The 16,978-nt window shown below is 42.1% G+C and overlaps 1 protein-coding gene across 1 annotated transcript; it reads right to left on the minus strand.

Annotated features, from left to right (window-relative positions):
- Positions 1–724: 724 nt before the first annotated feature.
- On the minus strand, positions 725–16,865 carry PARD6B (par-6 family cell polarity regulator beta). Its single transcript, XM_027697135.1, has 3 exons — positions 16,721–16,865; positions 11,930–12,152; positions 725–5,323 (listed from the first exon to the last, which is right to left on the minus strand). The coding sequence occupies exons 1-3, from the start codon at positions 16,784–16,786 to the stop codon at positions 4,494–4,496; spliced, it is 1,119 nt and encodes a 372-aa protein (XP_027552936.1). The 5' UTR covers positions 16,787–16,865; the 3' UTR covers positions 725–4,493.
- Positions 16,866–16,978: the final 113 nt, after the last annotated feature.

The following is a 16,978-nucleotide window of genomic DNA, read 5'->3' on the forward strand; positions in this document are numbered from 1 at the left end:
CCCAGGGGAGCAGCCTGGGTTCTTTCAGCAGCGCACTGAGACACTGCAGTGGTGTTTTCTCAGCCCTTCTGTCCCCTTCCCAAGGCTACATCAGCAAGGATGAAAAGCACTGGCCCACACAAGTGAAACAGGCCTGCAGACACAGAGGCAGGTGCAGAACAGGAGTCCCGTGCTCAGCCCCAGAGCAGCAGAAACAAAAGCCACACGCAAAGGGTTGAACACAGCTCGAGTCTCTGGTCACTGGGTAAATGTTTACAGGGGCTGCAAAGGGAAAGGAGATGGGAGAAAACATTTGCAAGTAAAACAGGTGAGTTAAAACAGACAGTTCTCCCAATACCTACAGTGGCAGTGACAACCCCACATCCCCAGCAGCACCTGGCACAGGTGAGGGAGGGGGAGGAACCACCTCCCAGGCCTCAGGACCCAAACTCTGGAGGAGCAGTGCTCAGGCAGGCACTCGTTGTAGGAGTCACCATTTGCAGCTACTGCAGGAACAAGCACAGCACAGATGAGTCAAGAGGCCCAAGGACAAGTGTGTGGAACCCCTGTGACCACCCCCGGGCACAGCTCTGCTCCAGGGCAGGCACAGGAAGCACAGGGTGCAGACTGACAGGAGAGCACAGCCCGCTGAGCTGCCCAGGAGGAAAACGTGCCACTTGAGAAAAGAGGATACATTCTTCCCCATTTTTATTTATCTGACAAAGTAATTGAGAAAAAAAAACCATTTTATTTCTATATCCATTTATTTCAGTCTGTAAAAATATAAGACTAATATACAACTACATCTAGCTTGATTTTGTAAAATCAATCTTCATTCAGTGAGATACCAATGTACATTATACATTAAAGTTGTAAGAAAAATACTGATATTTGACATTTTAAACAAGTTCATTCATGTAAAAATCACATTGCAAGTAAAATTTAATTAGAAAATACATAATATTCACAAAAATACACATGTTAAAGACAGCTTGTGAGAACATTGTCCTAAATTTAACTCGGGTGTGGAAAAAAAAAATATGATTCACAGTTAGGCTTGACTTCTCCAGTACCACAGCAGAACTTCAAAGTAAATGCATCTTAATTCTATTAAGAATTTGTTCTTCTTCCTATTAAGGTGCACTTAGATCTCCCATTGCAAGGGAGGAATGACTTGTCCCCCCACTGTGTATGTACAACATATAACACTAGTCAAAGGAATTGTAGTTTTTCATTCCATTCTGAAATAATTTGGATACTTATAAATTAATTTATAAAATCTGGATTGAAAATACAATTTACATACACAGGATACTCAATACACAAAGATTACATCAATAGCAGCGTAACATTGTCAGTCATGCGCAGCATCCTCACCATCACCTCAGGATTTTTTCCTCTTTTTTTTTTAGCTAAAGATAAAATCTATATAAAACAGTCAAGCCTTTAAGTATTGTCTTCCAGGGAGGAAACAGTAAAGATGTTAAAAATTTAGGAGGTAGTGAATGAAAGGCTAACAATATCAGCATATTTTAAAAAACCTTATAGTGAACCCCAGTATCATTTATATATAAAATTAAGTTTAGCCACTCATAATCAACCGTTGATCATCCTGAAGTAGCAATTTAAAAATCTTTCGTAATTAACAGTGTATGCATTAGTAAGATATGGAAGAACTTTAGGAACTTTGTGGTAACTGCAGCATTAAGCAATTACATGCTGTGCAGTCTGTCATTGTAGCTGTAAATACACACTTAAAAAAAAAAAGAAGCATTTTTAGGTTTATTCTTTAACGTTTTTATCAAGTCCCAAATGCTTAGTTTTACTACATGTTACCAAATGTCTGTAAAACAGACCATGATATATGTCAAAAAGAATATTATTTCACGTTTAGATTAATCAGTTTGCAGGAAAGGTCCTAAGGATGAACTCCCATGCAGTTTAGAGTAGGACCCCAGTTAAATTTCTACAAGTCCTTAATACTGGCATGTATATTCCAACTCTTCACAGCCCTGCTCCAAGCACAGCCAGGCTGACACACCAGGCTGGGGCTGGGAGCTGAGCAGTTCCCTTGCCAGCTGGGCATTCCCAGACTCAGCCCAAGCCATGATCCAAGCTGCAAAACGCTCCTGGACATCAGCTCCAGAAGGGATTTCCATGGAATGAAAGCATTACACCTGCATTAAGTGCACTACCAGTTCCTTCTCTGTACCTGTGGACCTCATCTCTTCCCATCCAAGTGCCTTTATTCCTTTGATTATTCACAATACATTCAAGTAAACCAAAGGCACAGAAGTGCAAACTAGCAGAATAATGAGCCTCACCCTCCACTGGTGATTTCATACAGGAAGGAAAGTCTTTTGATAAAGGAAAAAAAAAAGATATTTTAAAGTAAACAATCTTCCTTAAAGAAAGGAAGTGTAGAGCAGCACTGAGAGAAAACACGTACAGGTAAAGTCTATTTGTTGCAGAATGAGTATTTCTTTTCCTCATTTCACACTAACTGGGTGTAGTTACTTCATTTTTAATAACTATTAGCAAAATAACTGAAACACTTCAAAGTTCTTGCTCTTGTAAAAGATTCCAGGGCCTCTCCTTACACACACTGAAGAAACCATAAATAAGTGTGAGGGCAGAGCACCCTCCCCTGGATTTGCAGAGCACCAGTGCCTGCTGTGCCTACTCTCCATCAATCCTAAGGGCCACAGATGCCTCTCTTGGCATCTAGGAGGTTTGAGAACACCCCTGCTCACGAGATACCCATTTCAAATGTGCATTTTTTAACACCAAACAGCAGGGGCTCCTGCAGCAGTGTTTGCATCGTCACAAAAACCTTAAACAAATACAGCTTTAGCCTCTGAGAGTCTGTGAAGACCTTTACAGACGCCTTAACATTAAACTTACAGTTAGTCTCCTGTTAGTAAAGTTACCAGAGGTAGATGTTTCCTCAAGATAGACTGAGGGAAAAAAAGAAAGGGGTTAGTGTCCCTTCCCACTCATCCTGTCTTCCCAGAGGGTAGAACATGCTCCCAAGCACCTGACTCCTGGCTCTGGTGAGCACAGGATCACAGGACAGGACCGGTACTTCCTACTTAGAGCCTCTGGGATCCCTGGGGACACGCTCCAGCCATCCTCCTGCCCGATCCTATCCCTTGCCATCTCACTTTCCTGACACAACTTATGTTCCCAGAGAAGAGTCAGGTTGGGAACTGAGTGCCAAAGTGGTAAAGCAGGAGACACAAAAAGGGGAAAGGGAAAAACAAGGCTAGAATCCTCCCCTGCAAGAATCCCAGTGAGTGCAGCTGGTTGCACACACCCCTATGTGCTCACAGCATCAGGACTTGTCAGTGTTGTTGCACAGAGCAGCTCTGGAATATCCCAAACACCCAGCCAGGGGCACACAAAGATCTGCATTTACAGTTCAGTTCGTTATAATGGGTAAGTTCATATCACATGGCTCAAACAAGTTGTAGTAAAGCCTTATTCTGATTTAAGACTTTTTTTAATCCAGGGGTTTAACTTAAGCTGTTCTAACTTGTTCAGGTTTGAAAAAAGTCACTTTTTACATTATCCAGACTCACTACAACAAACTTTTGCCAGTAGAAACCCTTACAGCTTCCACTAGGACTGCAATTTTAACAGAGATTATGTTATGCTATTTTCATAGCATTAAGTTTACATTTGATTTCTTTGTAATTTATGGGGATTAGCAACTAAATCCAGTGATGTCTGTAAAATATTGCAAACTAAAATGAGAATAGGTCTTTGATTCACTAGTGTTAAGACTTTCACATTTGAATTTCAAAATCAGAGTCATTAACAGTAAGCTTGCCTGGCCATTAGAACCAGGAAAGGTGCATGACTAACGAGCCTGTGGTTGCACATTCACCTACAAAGGAAGTCACCCTCCAAGCCCCCAGCTCCAAACCCCTCTGCTCCCTGGGTCAGCCAGGGAACAGCTCAGCCACCTCCAGCTCTTCCCACCCACCTCCAGCTTATCTCCCAGCTTCCTCCTGCACAGAGCCCCACAAGCAGCTCTGCAGCCCAGGGCAGGAGTGAGGTGGCTAAAGCACCTCCATCCCATGTAAGCAGCACTTCACATGAACATGAAACCACAGGACATTAGATAGTCAACCTCACACATAATTAAGTTTACTTCTATAGAACCAGTAGTGTTCGACATTAAAAAATAATAATAAAAAAAATCAAGTACCTTTAAAAGAAAGCTCACAGGCATCTTTTAGCTATCCTTCATTTTCATTTTAAATTTTCCTCATCCAATTTCAGCCATTTATCAATTATCTTCCAGCTTTGTGAATTATTTACATTGAAGTGCAGAATTAACGAAGTTAGTTAACTTACATAATTTTGAATTTCTTGTATTTACTTTTTTTCCCTCCTTTTAATCTAACTGCAGTGCTTGGTAGATGGAGAGGTATCAAATGTATTACATATTAAGCCCAATTAAAACATGTATGGCATCCTTACTCAATACAAAGTACACCAATGGAATTTCATAGCGTTATTATAGTTCCATCTTCTTCCAACGACTTACGCCCAGGATCTGGTACGTCATATTCCATGCTAATGCTGCCTGCTGAGTGATTGGAGTTCATCTCACTGGAAGGCAGGAATCCATTTTGTGTGGACTCGTGAAGGAGTTCAATTTGTGACAATGATTCTATGCTTTCGCTGGCAGGTGCAGCTTTTGGGATCTGCTGTGGCTCCCCACTATCTTCAATAATAATGTCCTCTTCGTCGCTCTCCTCTTCTCCTTGCAAGAGGCTTCCCAGAATATTTGGTGTGCTGCTTGGAAGGCTGGACTCAGTGGACTGGCTGGAGCTGCCCGAAGTCCGACTGTTCCTCACGACATTGTTCCTCTGGTTGGCGGGTCTGACCGTGATGATCAGGTTGCGGCTGTTTGCAATCATCATGTCTGTAACTTGATCGAGGCTTTTGCCCGACACCTCTATTCCATTCACCTCCAGCACCTCATCGTTGACAGCCAGTAAGCCTGTGCTCTGAGCCAGCCCTCCAGGGACGAGCCTGGATATGAAAATCCCTGGCACTTTCTCTAAGCCGTGCGGTGTCACCCTGACGCTGGAGCCGTCGCGGATGTAGAACCCCAGGGGTTTGTCGGTGCCGTACTTGTAGAGCCGCACCCTGCGGTGGGTTTCGGGGAGAATGTCCACGTCTATGATAGAGGACACCGGCCTGAAGTCCTGGGGCATGCTAATGACAATGTGGGGCTTCTTCTTGTGGTTATCCGGCCGCAGCACGTTGGACAAGACGTTCTTCTTCCTGGTCATGGTGTCCGTCCCAAAGGCACTGTAGTCTGCATCTTCTGCAAGAGAGCACAGGGGGGTCAGATAGAGCACCAGGGGGGTCAGATAGAGCACCAGGGGGGTTAGATAGAGCACCAGGGGGGTTAGATCCTTCAGCTGGGGCCCAGAGCACACTGCTACCGTGGTACAGGCTGGCAGAGTAAAACACCTAATCTAGAAGGTTTCTGCTTTACCACAGTAGAAACATTCCTCTTTACTCACAAAACAAAAGCTTTAATGTTATGAGATTCAAAGTTTGTAATACTTTTGGGTTTCTTCTACCAAAGGAAAGAGGGTACGCAAAAAAATTACAGCAAGTTAGCAGTAGCAGACACAAAGAACCACAGCTGCTTGAGAGAAAGGGCAGAATGGAAAGAGTGAGCACATTCCTAGAAACATTTTAATTTTATTCAGAGTAATTCCACTTGCTAGTTTTCTCTGCTCAGGTTTCAGATCATTGGAAAAGGAAGAATGAAAAAGGGAAAGCAGCCAGCGTGCCTATTATTGCCTAGTTGCTGGGAGCCAGCCAAGTGACCTGGATTCAAACTCCAGAAAGCTTATTCCACCCTGCACTCCTCCCTGCCCCCACGCCATGTAGGTAAAATGGCTGGGGAGAAACAAAGAGACCTTGCACACAAACACTTGAGGCCAAACTGTTCATGCAGGCAATGCTGTAACTGCCACAATTGGATACAAAATATGCAAATGGCTCAGAACTTCAAAAAAGAAAACACAGTCATACAGCTACTGAGGGAAGAGAACACACGTTCTGTGGAGCAATTCTGATTCCTGAAATGCCTAGTTACCAAAGGTTCCATTTTTCCTTTTAATACACTATCGTTCTCCAAAAAGAATGAACCTAAATACAATCAGATCTGAGTTTCCTTGGATTTACACTTGTACTTTTGCACAATTGCATATATTTTTTTTTTCTGAAGTGGATAAAAAAAATAGTCAAGCAGAACTCTGGAACTCAGAGAAGTTGGGATTCTTTGTATTATCACATTAAGATGCCATTGGTAGAGCCAAGAAAGTAAAAGAATGGCTATACATTTCAATCTGTGAATTGGAATAACCATGGCAAGCTGCCCTAGCCTGGCATTTCAGGGGAGCTGTCAACTGCTGAGCAATCAGTGCACAGGGAGAGCTGGGGAAGTCAAAGACACTTCTTTTGGAGGCTGAGATACACAGACACATATCAGTTATATTTGGACTCTTCAGATGCTTTAGGGAAAATAGAACAGAGAAAGTATTTCTGGAGCAACAGTTTACCACTACTCCAGCATGGAACACTAACTCCTCCCTGAAAACAAGAACAGCCCTTTGACTGCTCTGCTCAGGCAGCCTTGGACTTGGTATTCTAAAAGAAAAAGGACAAGAGAAGAAGAAACAAATTTAAATTAGCCCACACAAAAAGCCCCAAAGGGACTTATTATAAACCTACCTTGTGTGTACACAACAGCTCACCAACATGGTTTAGAAAAATGTGTCCTGATGGCCTCATTTACTTTTTTTTTGTTTAAAAAAAAGTAATCACACAGTAAGGGAGGCAAAGCTGTTGTTTAGCTGTTTGCTAAAGACAGAGCATCTTTTGCATTGATGTTCACAGGTAATGTTGTTAAACAATTTAACCGACAAACAGGAATTATTGCTGAAGGTACCTGATTCAATACAGCCCCACCATACTCTGCAGTGGCTTCTGTGACAACCTCAGCTACTTTGTAATTCAAGGTTAAATTAAAATAACATTAGATCTCAACATCAAGCAAGGAGGCTTTAGAAATAGCCTAAAACCTGTTCTTCAGATTCCTAAGAGTGTTCAGCATAACTGACTTAAGAGTTGGTTCATTAAAAACCAATCCAACCTCCCAAACCAAAGCATAAAACAGGTGGACTACGTCTGAAGAGTAAAACACCTCCCAAAGTGCAAACTTACCATTTTCTCTGTAAAAGGCCCCTGGGGATATCTGACTGACTGAAGATCAGCTGTTTAAAGCCCTGTATTCCATTGCTGAACTCCACTGGGCTGCCTTTTCAGACAACACAGAGCAGTTCTTTTGTTGTGCGCTTAAAGTTTATGATTAAAGAAGAAAGTGTGAGAAGTTTTGCCCTTATCTCTCCTGACAACCCATCCAACCAGTTTCCAGTTTCACTGGAAGGATTTTTGCAATTCAATGAGTTGCAATAGTCTTTTTTTTTTTTTATTTAGAATTACAACTGTTTACCAAACAACTTGGAAAGGACAATTGTGAAATCAGATCCCAGACTGGTCTTGCTTTAAATATCTTTTACTGCTAAATACAAAATAACACAACAACAGCAAGAAAGTGATAATATAGATGGTTTTAGACAAACAGTAGACAGTGGTGACTTGAATATTAGATTTAAGAATATTAATGAGTGCTAAGGTTATTTTTTAGGTCATGGACTCCCCCATGTGCATTGCACAGATATTGAGTTTATAGGGGTTTCTCCTTAAATTTAAAGTGCACAAATTCAAGAGAATCAGACAGGATCTGATTCTCTTGATCTGGTATTTTACCCATTCTGTCCTAGCAAAAGTGTATCACATCAACATTCCCAGCTTGCCACAGTGGCTATAAGGGCTTCCTCACCTTCATGGCAGGTCACTCACACCCCAGTCTGGCATGCACTGGATATACAAACATACACACATTTATTACATCCAAATCGTGTCCTGCAAATGATTAAAGACAGTCTGTGCTCTTTACCCAAGTTAGATCTAGAATTGTTCCCAACTTCCTTCACAAAAGCCACCACCCAGCCTGGCTTCCACAACTGTCACCTTGTAAGGCTTAAAATTCTGTGCAACTCAAGATTTTCCATAATTAGAAGAACACAAAGATCAGTAGCAAAAGGACTGGCTTTGAATGAAATATTAAGTAAATATGCAAAATAACAGATTTAAAAGTGCTTTTAACCCAAAACCTAAGATCAGAAAAACATTTCTTAGAAGAGATAAGAAATTTAAGTCTCTTTCAAAAGACAAATATACAATCGGAAATCTTAACAGAGTTGGGGGTTTTTTTGCTTTTGGTTTTAGAAACTTTAAGTTACAGGACACATTGCTGAAATAAAAGCATCCTAAAATTGTAAGCCAGATGTCAAAACATTTAAGAAACTCTGAAGCACCAGAGGGTAAGTTTTTTGCATTATAACTGCTCTTAGCCATCTAATAACTCAAAACTAGCATGAACCTTCAGATATACAGTTACAGAGTTCGGGGGGAAAAAGGTTGATAAAAACCCATCTGTCCAAATCTCAGCCAAACAGCACACTCTGGTTAACCTCCCTTCCACTGCTAAACAAATTTTCTAAAGCAATACCCTCAAGTACAAAGGCATCTTTGTTCTGGCACCTCACTAATCAGTTTAAAGCTGTGGCAGAAAATATTTTGGCCTAAAGCCAAAGGACAAGGTGTAAACTCCAGATAGCGTTAAGAAGAACGTCCACACAGTGCAGGGATGATTTTCCCCAGCAGTTTCAAGCTCAAGGTGGCACCAATCTGTTCAGACTCACTCCATGAAGCTGAAAACAAAAGCCCACAAGTGCCAAATCTGTTTTCAATTTAACATTGTTGAAGACAGATTTTTAAAATATTTTCCTGATCTATTAGCAAAGTAATGTAGTTACCCCTCAAGAATTCAACTTTCAAAGCCCCCAAACAGTTAGCACATTTGAATATAGATGCAATTTTCCATTTTTTTAAATAAGCCCCAACAAATTTTTTTCCTGGTCATAAGATACAGGTAAGTTTCCTAAAACCATGTTTTATGTGTTTTTAGGAAGAGGCCTCAGAATAACTAGGATAGTCCATAAAGAGCTGTTTAAAAAGCCAACTCCTCTTATTTCTCACCAAAATAAAGCTTCTTGGTGAAAAGAGGCACAAGTGGATTAACCACAGAATGCACTTTTCACTAAATACAGACACATACATGCAGAACTTGCAAGAGTTGTATATTTAATTTAATATCCTGCAAGTTACTTTTAAGGATATTATAATGAAATACATCTTCTGTTATCTCTATTATACTTGTATTTACAATGCAAAGTTCCCCACATCAAACTGTCCTTCAGTCTGTGCAGTCTGTGTTCCCCCCTTTGTCTCTTCAGTAGGGTTTTTCTCACAGACAGAGTGACTCCCATACATCTGGATTTAATCACAATACATCAGTTTAACCTTTAAATACCAGATGTCAACAGTACCTGTTAATCTGTTAAACTGCAGAACGAAATTCCAGCCAGGAACTGCTTTGCACAAGCTGACAGCCAATCTCCACTTGTGCAACATCAAGCCCCAGTTTGGATTTAGCACGGGAGCAGTTTGAAGTATTTTAAAGGAATTCAGTGAAGTACAGTTAGAGGAGTCTGGGGGGAATGATGTGATTTTGTACAGGACCACATTAACCAAGACACAACAATGCTAAGGACAAAGTGACAGCTTTCAGAAATGAGGAGTCACAGCTGAGGAGGAAAGAGTGATTACTGTGGCTTAACAACATTATCACAACTGTCACTTATGAATAAATGCACAAACATCTTGTTGCTTCCACTTCAGCCCCTTAAGGTGTTCCTTGAATGCAATGTATTAAGAAGTTAATACTATTTACATTAGATTTTATTGCAGTCTGCTCATACCTTATGTTAGCTTTGCACACATTACATGTAGTTTCTAAACAGGTAAGACAGTGTAATAAAAATTCTGTATATTTTAAGACAGCAGAAACTTCCTCTCTTCCTCAGAGTGGCTTTTGGTCAAACATCTTAAATTCCCAACTACTGTAGCTGGAAACACAAAAGAAGGTGAAGTTCCACTACAAAACCCACAGAAATTTTTCATCTGATTTAAGAGAATGCACGAAAGCCACAAGCAGCCTTGCAGGGGGAAAAGTAACTTGTGTCACTTATTATAGTTCCAAACCAGCACAGATCAAAGCAGCTCCACCAATAGCAGGTATTTGTTCATTTATTTTCCATTTCAGAGGTACAGCCAATAAACTTCTCTCCAATCCTATGAATTAACCACAGCTAAATCACACTGCACAAAATACAACCCATCCCTAACTCCAGCAATTCAGCTTTGGTTACAGGCAAATCATCAGAAATAAAATACAGAACCAAGTTATTTCTTTATTTTCCATCAAACAAATACCTGCTCTATATGGCAAAGATGCCAATGAAGTCAAAGCCTCGATTTAATCAACAGACATGATCAGTGTGGTCACAATTAACTCACAGCAAAGTACAGCACTGGAAGTGCTGGACTAACATTCCAGCCTGGGTTCCCTATTCCCTAAAACTCCATGGCCAGAAGGCTCTTCTGTCCAAGGGAAGGCAGTGACAGCTGATACTTTCCACACAGCTTTTCCTGCCAGTCAGTTCTTGTTCTGATAAACTATAGTGGGTTAATCTTATTTCTACTTCTGTGCATTGTAACAATTCTTTTATCAACTCCTTGTACCAGAGTAGTAACAACTAATCCATTAGGCTTTAAATGAGGGTACAATGGTGATATAAGGTGTTAAAAATGTAACAGTAGGAACAGGCAACACTAGACAGGTAACACTAGTGACAATCTAAAAACATATGGTGTTAAAATATAAACTCAATAATCCCAGCCTGACAAAGTGGCTTATCCGTGCTCGTCATATGGCTACTGTAGGGGATTAAATGGAATCATAGACCTTGTCCACCTCCAGGTTCTATTAAAGCAAATGGTTCATGCCTTTGGCATTTCAGGACTGAAAACACAGCCAGATTATACTATCAACACAAACCAACCAACCATTTTGCCAGGGCACAGCAGCTGCCAAGCAGCCACACTGGTTGTGAATATTGGGTTAGTGCCAGGCTGTTGTGGAGTTGTTCATTTTTTGGAGTGGGAATGTTGATAAAAGGTTCTGATGCCCAAGTATTTTCCAAGGAAAAGATGCCTGTCTTAGCAACAACCAGAGACAGTGAACATCACAAGAACAAATACCTGCATTTGTTCAGGAAGGGGAAGTTGTATCAGGAACACACAACCAGAGCAGACATGCTACTTCTCAAGGCAGACCAACAACCCAGCAGCACTCACATCTGAGGTTTGCTAACTGAAATAAGCTTGTCAATTCAAAGCTTCAAAATGTTTTATTAGGAAAGTGTGATAAGAGTAGCATATTACAAAGTGAGCCTTGAATTTATACTTGTATATTAAATTTAATACTTCATGTAATAAGACTTTCAATATTCCTTTCTATCCTGTAATGGCCTCTTTTCTCATCTGATCAAGATTGGAATTTTAAGTGAAAAGTATCCTACATACAGAGCAGAAAGCCCTAGAGGTTTAAAGTTTATTTTCATTTGCCTGCATAAAACCAGAAAGAAGCATTTGCCAGAGATTTAATTTAACTGAACTAGCAAAAAAGCACAAAGTATAAATAGGTTGCCTGAGGAAGTTCTTTCAAGAGAGACAAGTTGTGAATACCTTTCATGATCCACAATTACTACGGAATTCAACATGATGAAATAGGGCTAAAGGGTTTTTTCCTCCATACATCACACTGTTTGCTGACATGTGGGACAACTGGATAAACAGATGATTCACATATTTCAACCGCACTTACCTTTTCTCTGAATGAAAATCCTGAGTAGAGGATTGGCTGTGGAAACTGCTTTATGATAATTGTCATCGTTATTGATAGGCAGCAGGTCTCCATGAATGTCTGTGTATCCCACCAGCACATCAACATTTGGTATCTTGTGCACGTGCTGCAACAATCCATAGAATTCCTCAAACTTCCCAGGCTTGGACCTCTCCAGAGAAAACCGTCGAAATTCTGCTCCAAACTACAACAAAATACATCTTACGTCATTAAGATGGAAATCTAACACCCTCAAGCAACAGAACTATTTGAATGTTAAACCTGAAAAGTTATGGAATTAAAAGTGCACTAGAAACTACAACCACTAATTTTGAAATGGCATTAAAAAGTCAGTTAAAACAACTGCTCGGGGTTTTTTTCCCCAAAGCTGTAACTATTTTTAGACTTGATAAAACATGTACTTTTGAGCAGGCAAAGGTTGTTTCATCGGTCCATTTAATGGGAGCTCATTAGCATTAAGGGGACAAACTTAAGGATAATGCAGATTCTCACATGCTGCTGAAACAGCCGCTCTCACCGAGTGCCAGAACTCACAGTCAGCACCGATGTGGTGACTCAAACAGGACGGTGATTAACCTCCTGTGCTATGTGAATACCTGGGATTTTTCTCAAAGAACTACGAGTGCACTTGAGAACAGAGTGTATGGATTGTGACACAGCCACGGTTCACCTCCACAAGAATGAACAGCCTTCAGACTCCCAATTGTTTGGCCAAGAAATGAAAATGCCTCTGACGTGAAGACTACCAAGAACAAACCACGTGCAGCAAAGCTTTAGTGAGCTGAGCTCAAGCCAGTTCTGCTCTTGAGAGAGAGAGAACAGAGGCAACCAGCCGCCACCCCTAAAAGCATTCAGTAGATTCACTTCCGTTATCAAGACTCAAATTTTGATTGCACGATCTTTTAAATCATGGTTCTATCCATGGTATATGAAAAGACTCAGAAAATATGAACAAAAGCTTAATCGCTGACTTATTAGTAATTACTTTCAATAATTACTAATTACTGCATTTAGTCAATATAATCATTCAACCCATACCCAGCTCACAAGTCCACTCAAGCTCAGTCTCCTAAATCATCTATAAAGCAAACACTCATTAAAACACGAGGCTACCAATGGGGGCAGGTATAAGACTAAACTGGGTGCCAATAAAAGAATAAGCATTTGATGTAGACTAGACAAATTTAATTTCAGCACACATAACCAATAAAATCTTAGTGTTCTGCCCAGCAAGGGCAAAGCAAACAGAGTACTGGACAAAAATTACTCCAAAACCTCCATATCAGGCACACACAACATACCAGAGATGCTAAAAGGAATTCAGAGATAGCAGCAGCCAGGTTACAAAAAGCAGAACAGCTTGTATATGAGTTAAGAGGGTAATAAGCTAATAAATAAAAAAACTTGGTGGTTTTTTTTTTCTCTGGTGAATTATACTGCTGCCCTACAGTGAAAATAAAAACTTTAAATAATTTTTTAGCAAGAGCAGAACACATGGAACAAAACGCCTCAGTATCACACATACTGGGGTGTGTGTTACACACAGCAGATGTGAAGGTGCACTTACCACCCTCCAGCCCAACCTTCACCTCACATTTGATTACAATCTTTGGGAGAATAAAAGCTTTGGAGTTCTCACATGCAAAGAAAGGAATGAAATAAGGAGACAACGACCCCGTTGTTAGCATGTTAACACCATGCTAACTCAAAACAAGCTACACCTTCACCACCCCACCTTCCTCCAAAACTCTCAAATAAAGGAATTATCTGGGAACATTCCTCCTGTAGAAATACTCCAATTACAGTACCATTAACTAACAATAAGGCAGAAGGGATGATTCATACCTGCCTACAATAAAAAAAGCCAGGCCCAGCCCACAGGAGGAACTCCCATCATGTCAGAAGCAGCACAATCATGATGTCACTGAAAGACTTTATCCTGTCTCTCAAATCCTTTCTCAGCATGGGCAGTATGGACACCACAGGAACTGTCCATACATGGCAGCAACGTAAACGTTTGGCTTTCAAAGACTACAGTTTAAGCATAATTCAATAATAAAAGTTTAAAAAGCCAACAACTTCACCCTCAATTTGGAGTAAATTTCAATCTTATCACATCAAGTGAAGGGCCAGATTTTAACGTGACTTTTATTTTTTCCATGTTATTTTATATATAGTCGGTGTAATTACCAAAAGACTCATAATATGGCTCTTATTTCCACAGTTTGCCACATGCTCAATACCACCATACAGCAGATGAAAGACAAAACTAAAACTGTGCAATTCCATGGTTTATTTTAACCCCTCGAAATGTTTTCATTTTATATCAGATGTTGAACTCCATCCCATTAAATAGGCCCGCACTTTACACTTTGGAGGAGATGAAAGACTGGAAAAGTAACTTAAGCAGAGAAGGCTCCTTGCCACCTGAGCTCTTAAACACGTGCTGTTCTCCTGCTGACTCCCCCGGGAGAAGGCAGGAGAGCCGTGTCAGCACACCGGGAAGTCACCCGAGATTCTCACTTAAGACTCACTTATGGGAGACACTTTTATTCAAGTCCTCTGTTACACAGCACAAAGCTGCTGTACTGCCAGTCTCCAGCACTGGCAGTAAGCTCCAGTGACCACCTCTGAAAAAAACCACCAGTTACTCCAAGCCATAAGAAAGAGAGGAGGGCAAACCTGAATTTTATGTCTAGAGAACTAGAAGTTTATTTTCAGGCTCCTATACCATCACCAGGAACTCCAGTTTGAGGGTATAAAATTTTATTTTCTGTGACAAGAAAATGGGCTGACTGGAATTCAAGTGCTATGGGGAATCCCCAGAGCAAGTTCAGAGCAGTTACCCAAACTGAATAAACTAGACTAACAAAAGGATTGTGCTCATGTAACTGTGGCCACAGCCGGGCTGTGCTGGCCCAGCCCAGTCAGCTGGGCACAAGTATTGATTTGGAATATCTAAATAAAGAGCTGTACATCACTGATCAGCCTTCAAAGCCCAGGCCATTCCATGGGAACGGCTCCCTCCACCTCCCTCCCACACAGGCCTTTCTTCTTTCTCTGTAGAATTGCTCATTTTCATAGAAGGAAGCTGACTCCTCTGCGATATTAAATGGAGGTGCTGTTAAATAATGCATTAGCAACAAGTAGTTCTAGGAATGCCTTGAAACCTGCTCCCAAACATGCACTTAAGGGATGGTCCCTATTCATTAAAGCTACACTTCTCTGTACCAACACCAAGAACATCACATGGGTGATTCCCTAGATGTATTTTAAATCAAGGAAAACACACAGTGGGGAAGCAGTAATCCTAGAGTTTTGGGCTGAGGAAAAAGTGGTTTGGGTTTATAAGCACATCACACTGATTGTTTTCAACCTTATAAGGCATAAACAAAATGAAAGGCTTCACCAACCACAACACCAGCTGTGCTTTACTAGAATTTGAAATTAGAGCTTACCAGATATTCCTGTGCTTTCTGGTTTTGTCCACATGAAAAGGTGACTTTTTTTTTTATAGTGTTAACATTATTCAAGCTATAGAGACCAACCACACGTTTTCCTGAAGTTCCAGCACTCGCTGGAATGTTATCCTTACAAATCCACACAGCACAAGCCCTGACTGCTTCACCTCCCCTGCTGCTGTAACACCTGATTAGCAGGAAAGGAGGGTACAAAATACAGACCACAGTCTGGTCACCAGATAAAAAAACCCCAGGAGATCCACGTTCCCATCAGTGGAAAACACATTCCCATGTGGGTGCACTTACAATTTGCCTGGGAAACGAAAAAGGGGTTTCAACGTTTATTTAACTAACAGCTTGACACTCCACATCCAACAGTTCTACAATTGTTAACAGCAGAATGACACATCAAGAAATTATTTCAAATATAAAACAAACAAACAAACAAAATCTATTTTCTTTTAGAACAAAGCTTTCTCAGCAAAACTTTGCACAACCAGCAACGGAAAAATTAAAAATAGAATGGATGCGGATACACACATGGGAGAATTTACAGATTTGTGCAAAGCCCTGATCACAAGACACTGGTGATATATTCTGTGACACACAGGTATACACTCATAAAACACTACCCGTGTAGGACTCTCTGGTTGCCTCTAAAAGGCAACAAATTCCACTGTAGGACAAGTTCTCCAGGGCTTACCTCCACCTCTCATGTAAGCTGGAAGAATATGCTCTACCCCACAGACACACACACACAAAAAAGGTCCAGAAACGCATAATCACTAAGTAAAAAAAGGGAACCACAGAAACAGTCACCAAGTTAAACAAATATTAAACAAATGTACTCATTGTAATTCGGACGGAGAGCGGCTTTTGGAGCTTATGAATTATGACTCTAAATACCTCTTTCGGCCCAGTTATCCCAAACTTTCCCCAAGCACCTATTTCTCTGCACGTTTTTCAGCCTGTGCAGGAACTCAGGGCCGGCTCCCCTGACCTGCACCTTTTTTGTTAAACCGCTTCTATTTTCTCCCCGCGGACAGCGCGCCCCGTGAGCGACACCGGCGCCTTCCCCGGCTCCGGAGCCCCGGGCCGAGGGCTCGGCCGGCGCAGGGACAGGCGGGGCGGGGGCCCGTGAGCGCCCCGGCCGTGCCCGGCGGCCTCGGGCAGGTGAGTCAGCAGCTGTCCTGTCCCCGTCCCCGTCCCCGCAGCCGCACCGCGGCCCCAGGGCCCCGCAGGGCCGGCCCATCCCCCGCGGCCCTCAGGCGGCGGTGGCGGCGGCTCCCACCTTGCTCTTCACCTCCATGGTGCCCAGGCCGCGGCTGCCCGCGGCGCCGCGCTGTGCCCGGTTCATGCCGCGCGCGGTCGGTGGCTCCGCTCCTGTCGCTCGTGGCTTCGCCGCAGCGCTGCGGGACAGGACAGGCCGGGCAGCGGCGCGGCCCAGCCGAGAGACCCCCCCCTCCCAGGAGCGGGAGCCGGAGCCGCGGCCGCTCCGCCGCCTCCGCCCTCAGCGCGGCCGGGCCGGGGCGGGGCCGCGGCGGCGGCA

This window comes from Neopelma chrysocephalum, unplaced genomic scaffold (assembly GCF_003984885.1).
Source record: "Neopelma chrysocephalum unplaced genomic scaffold, ASM398488v2 Primary Assembly neopelma1_119, whole genome shotgun sequence".
Lineage (NCBI taxonomy): Eukaryota > Metazoa > Chordata > Aves > Passeriformes > Pipridae > Neopelma > Neopelma chrysocephalum.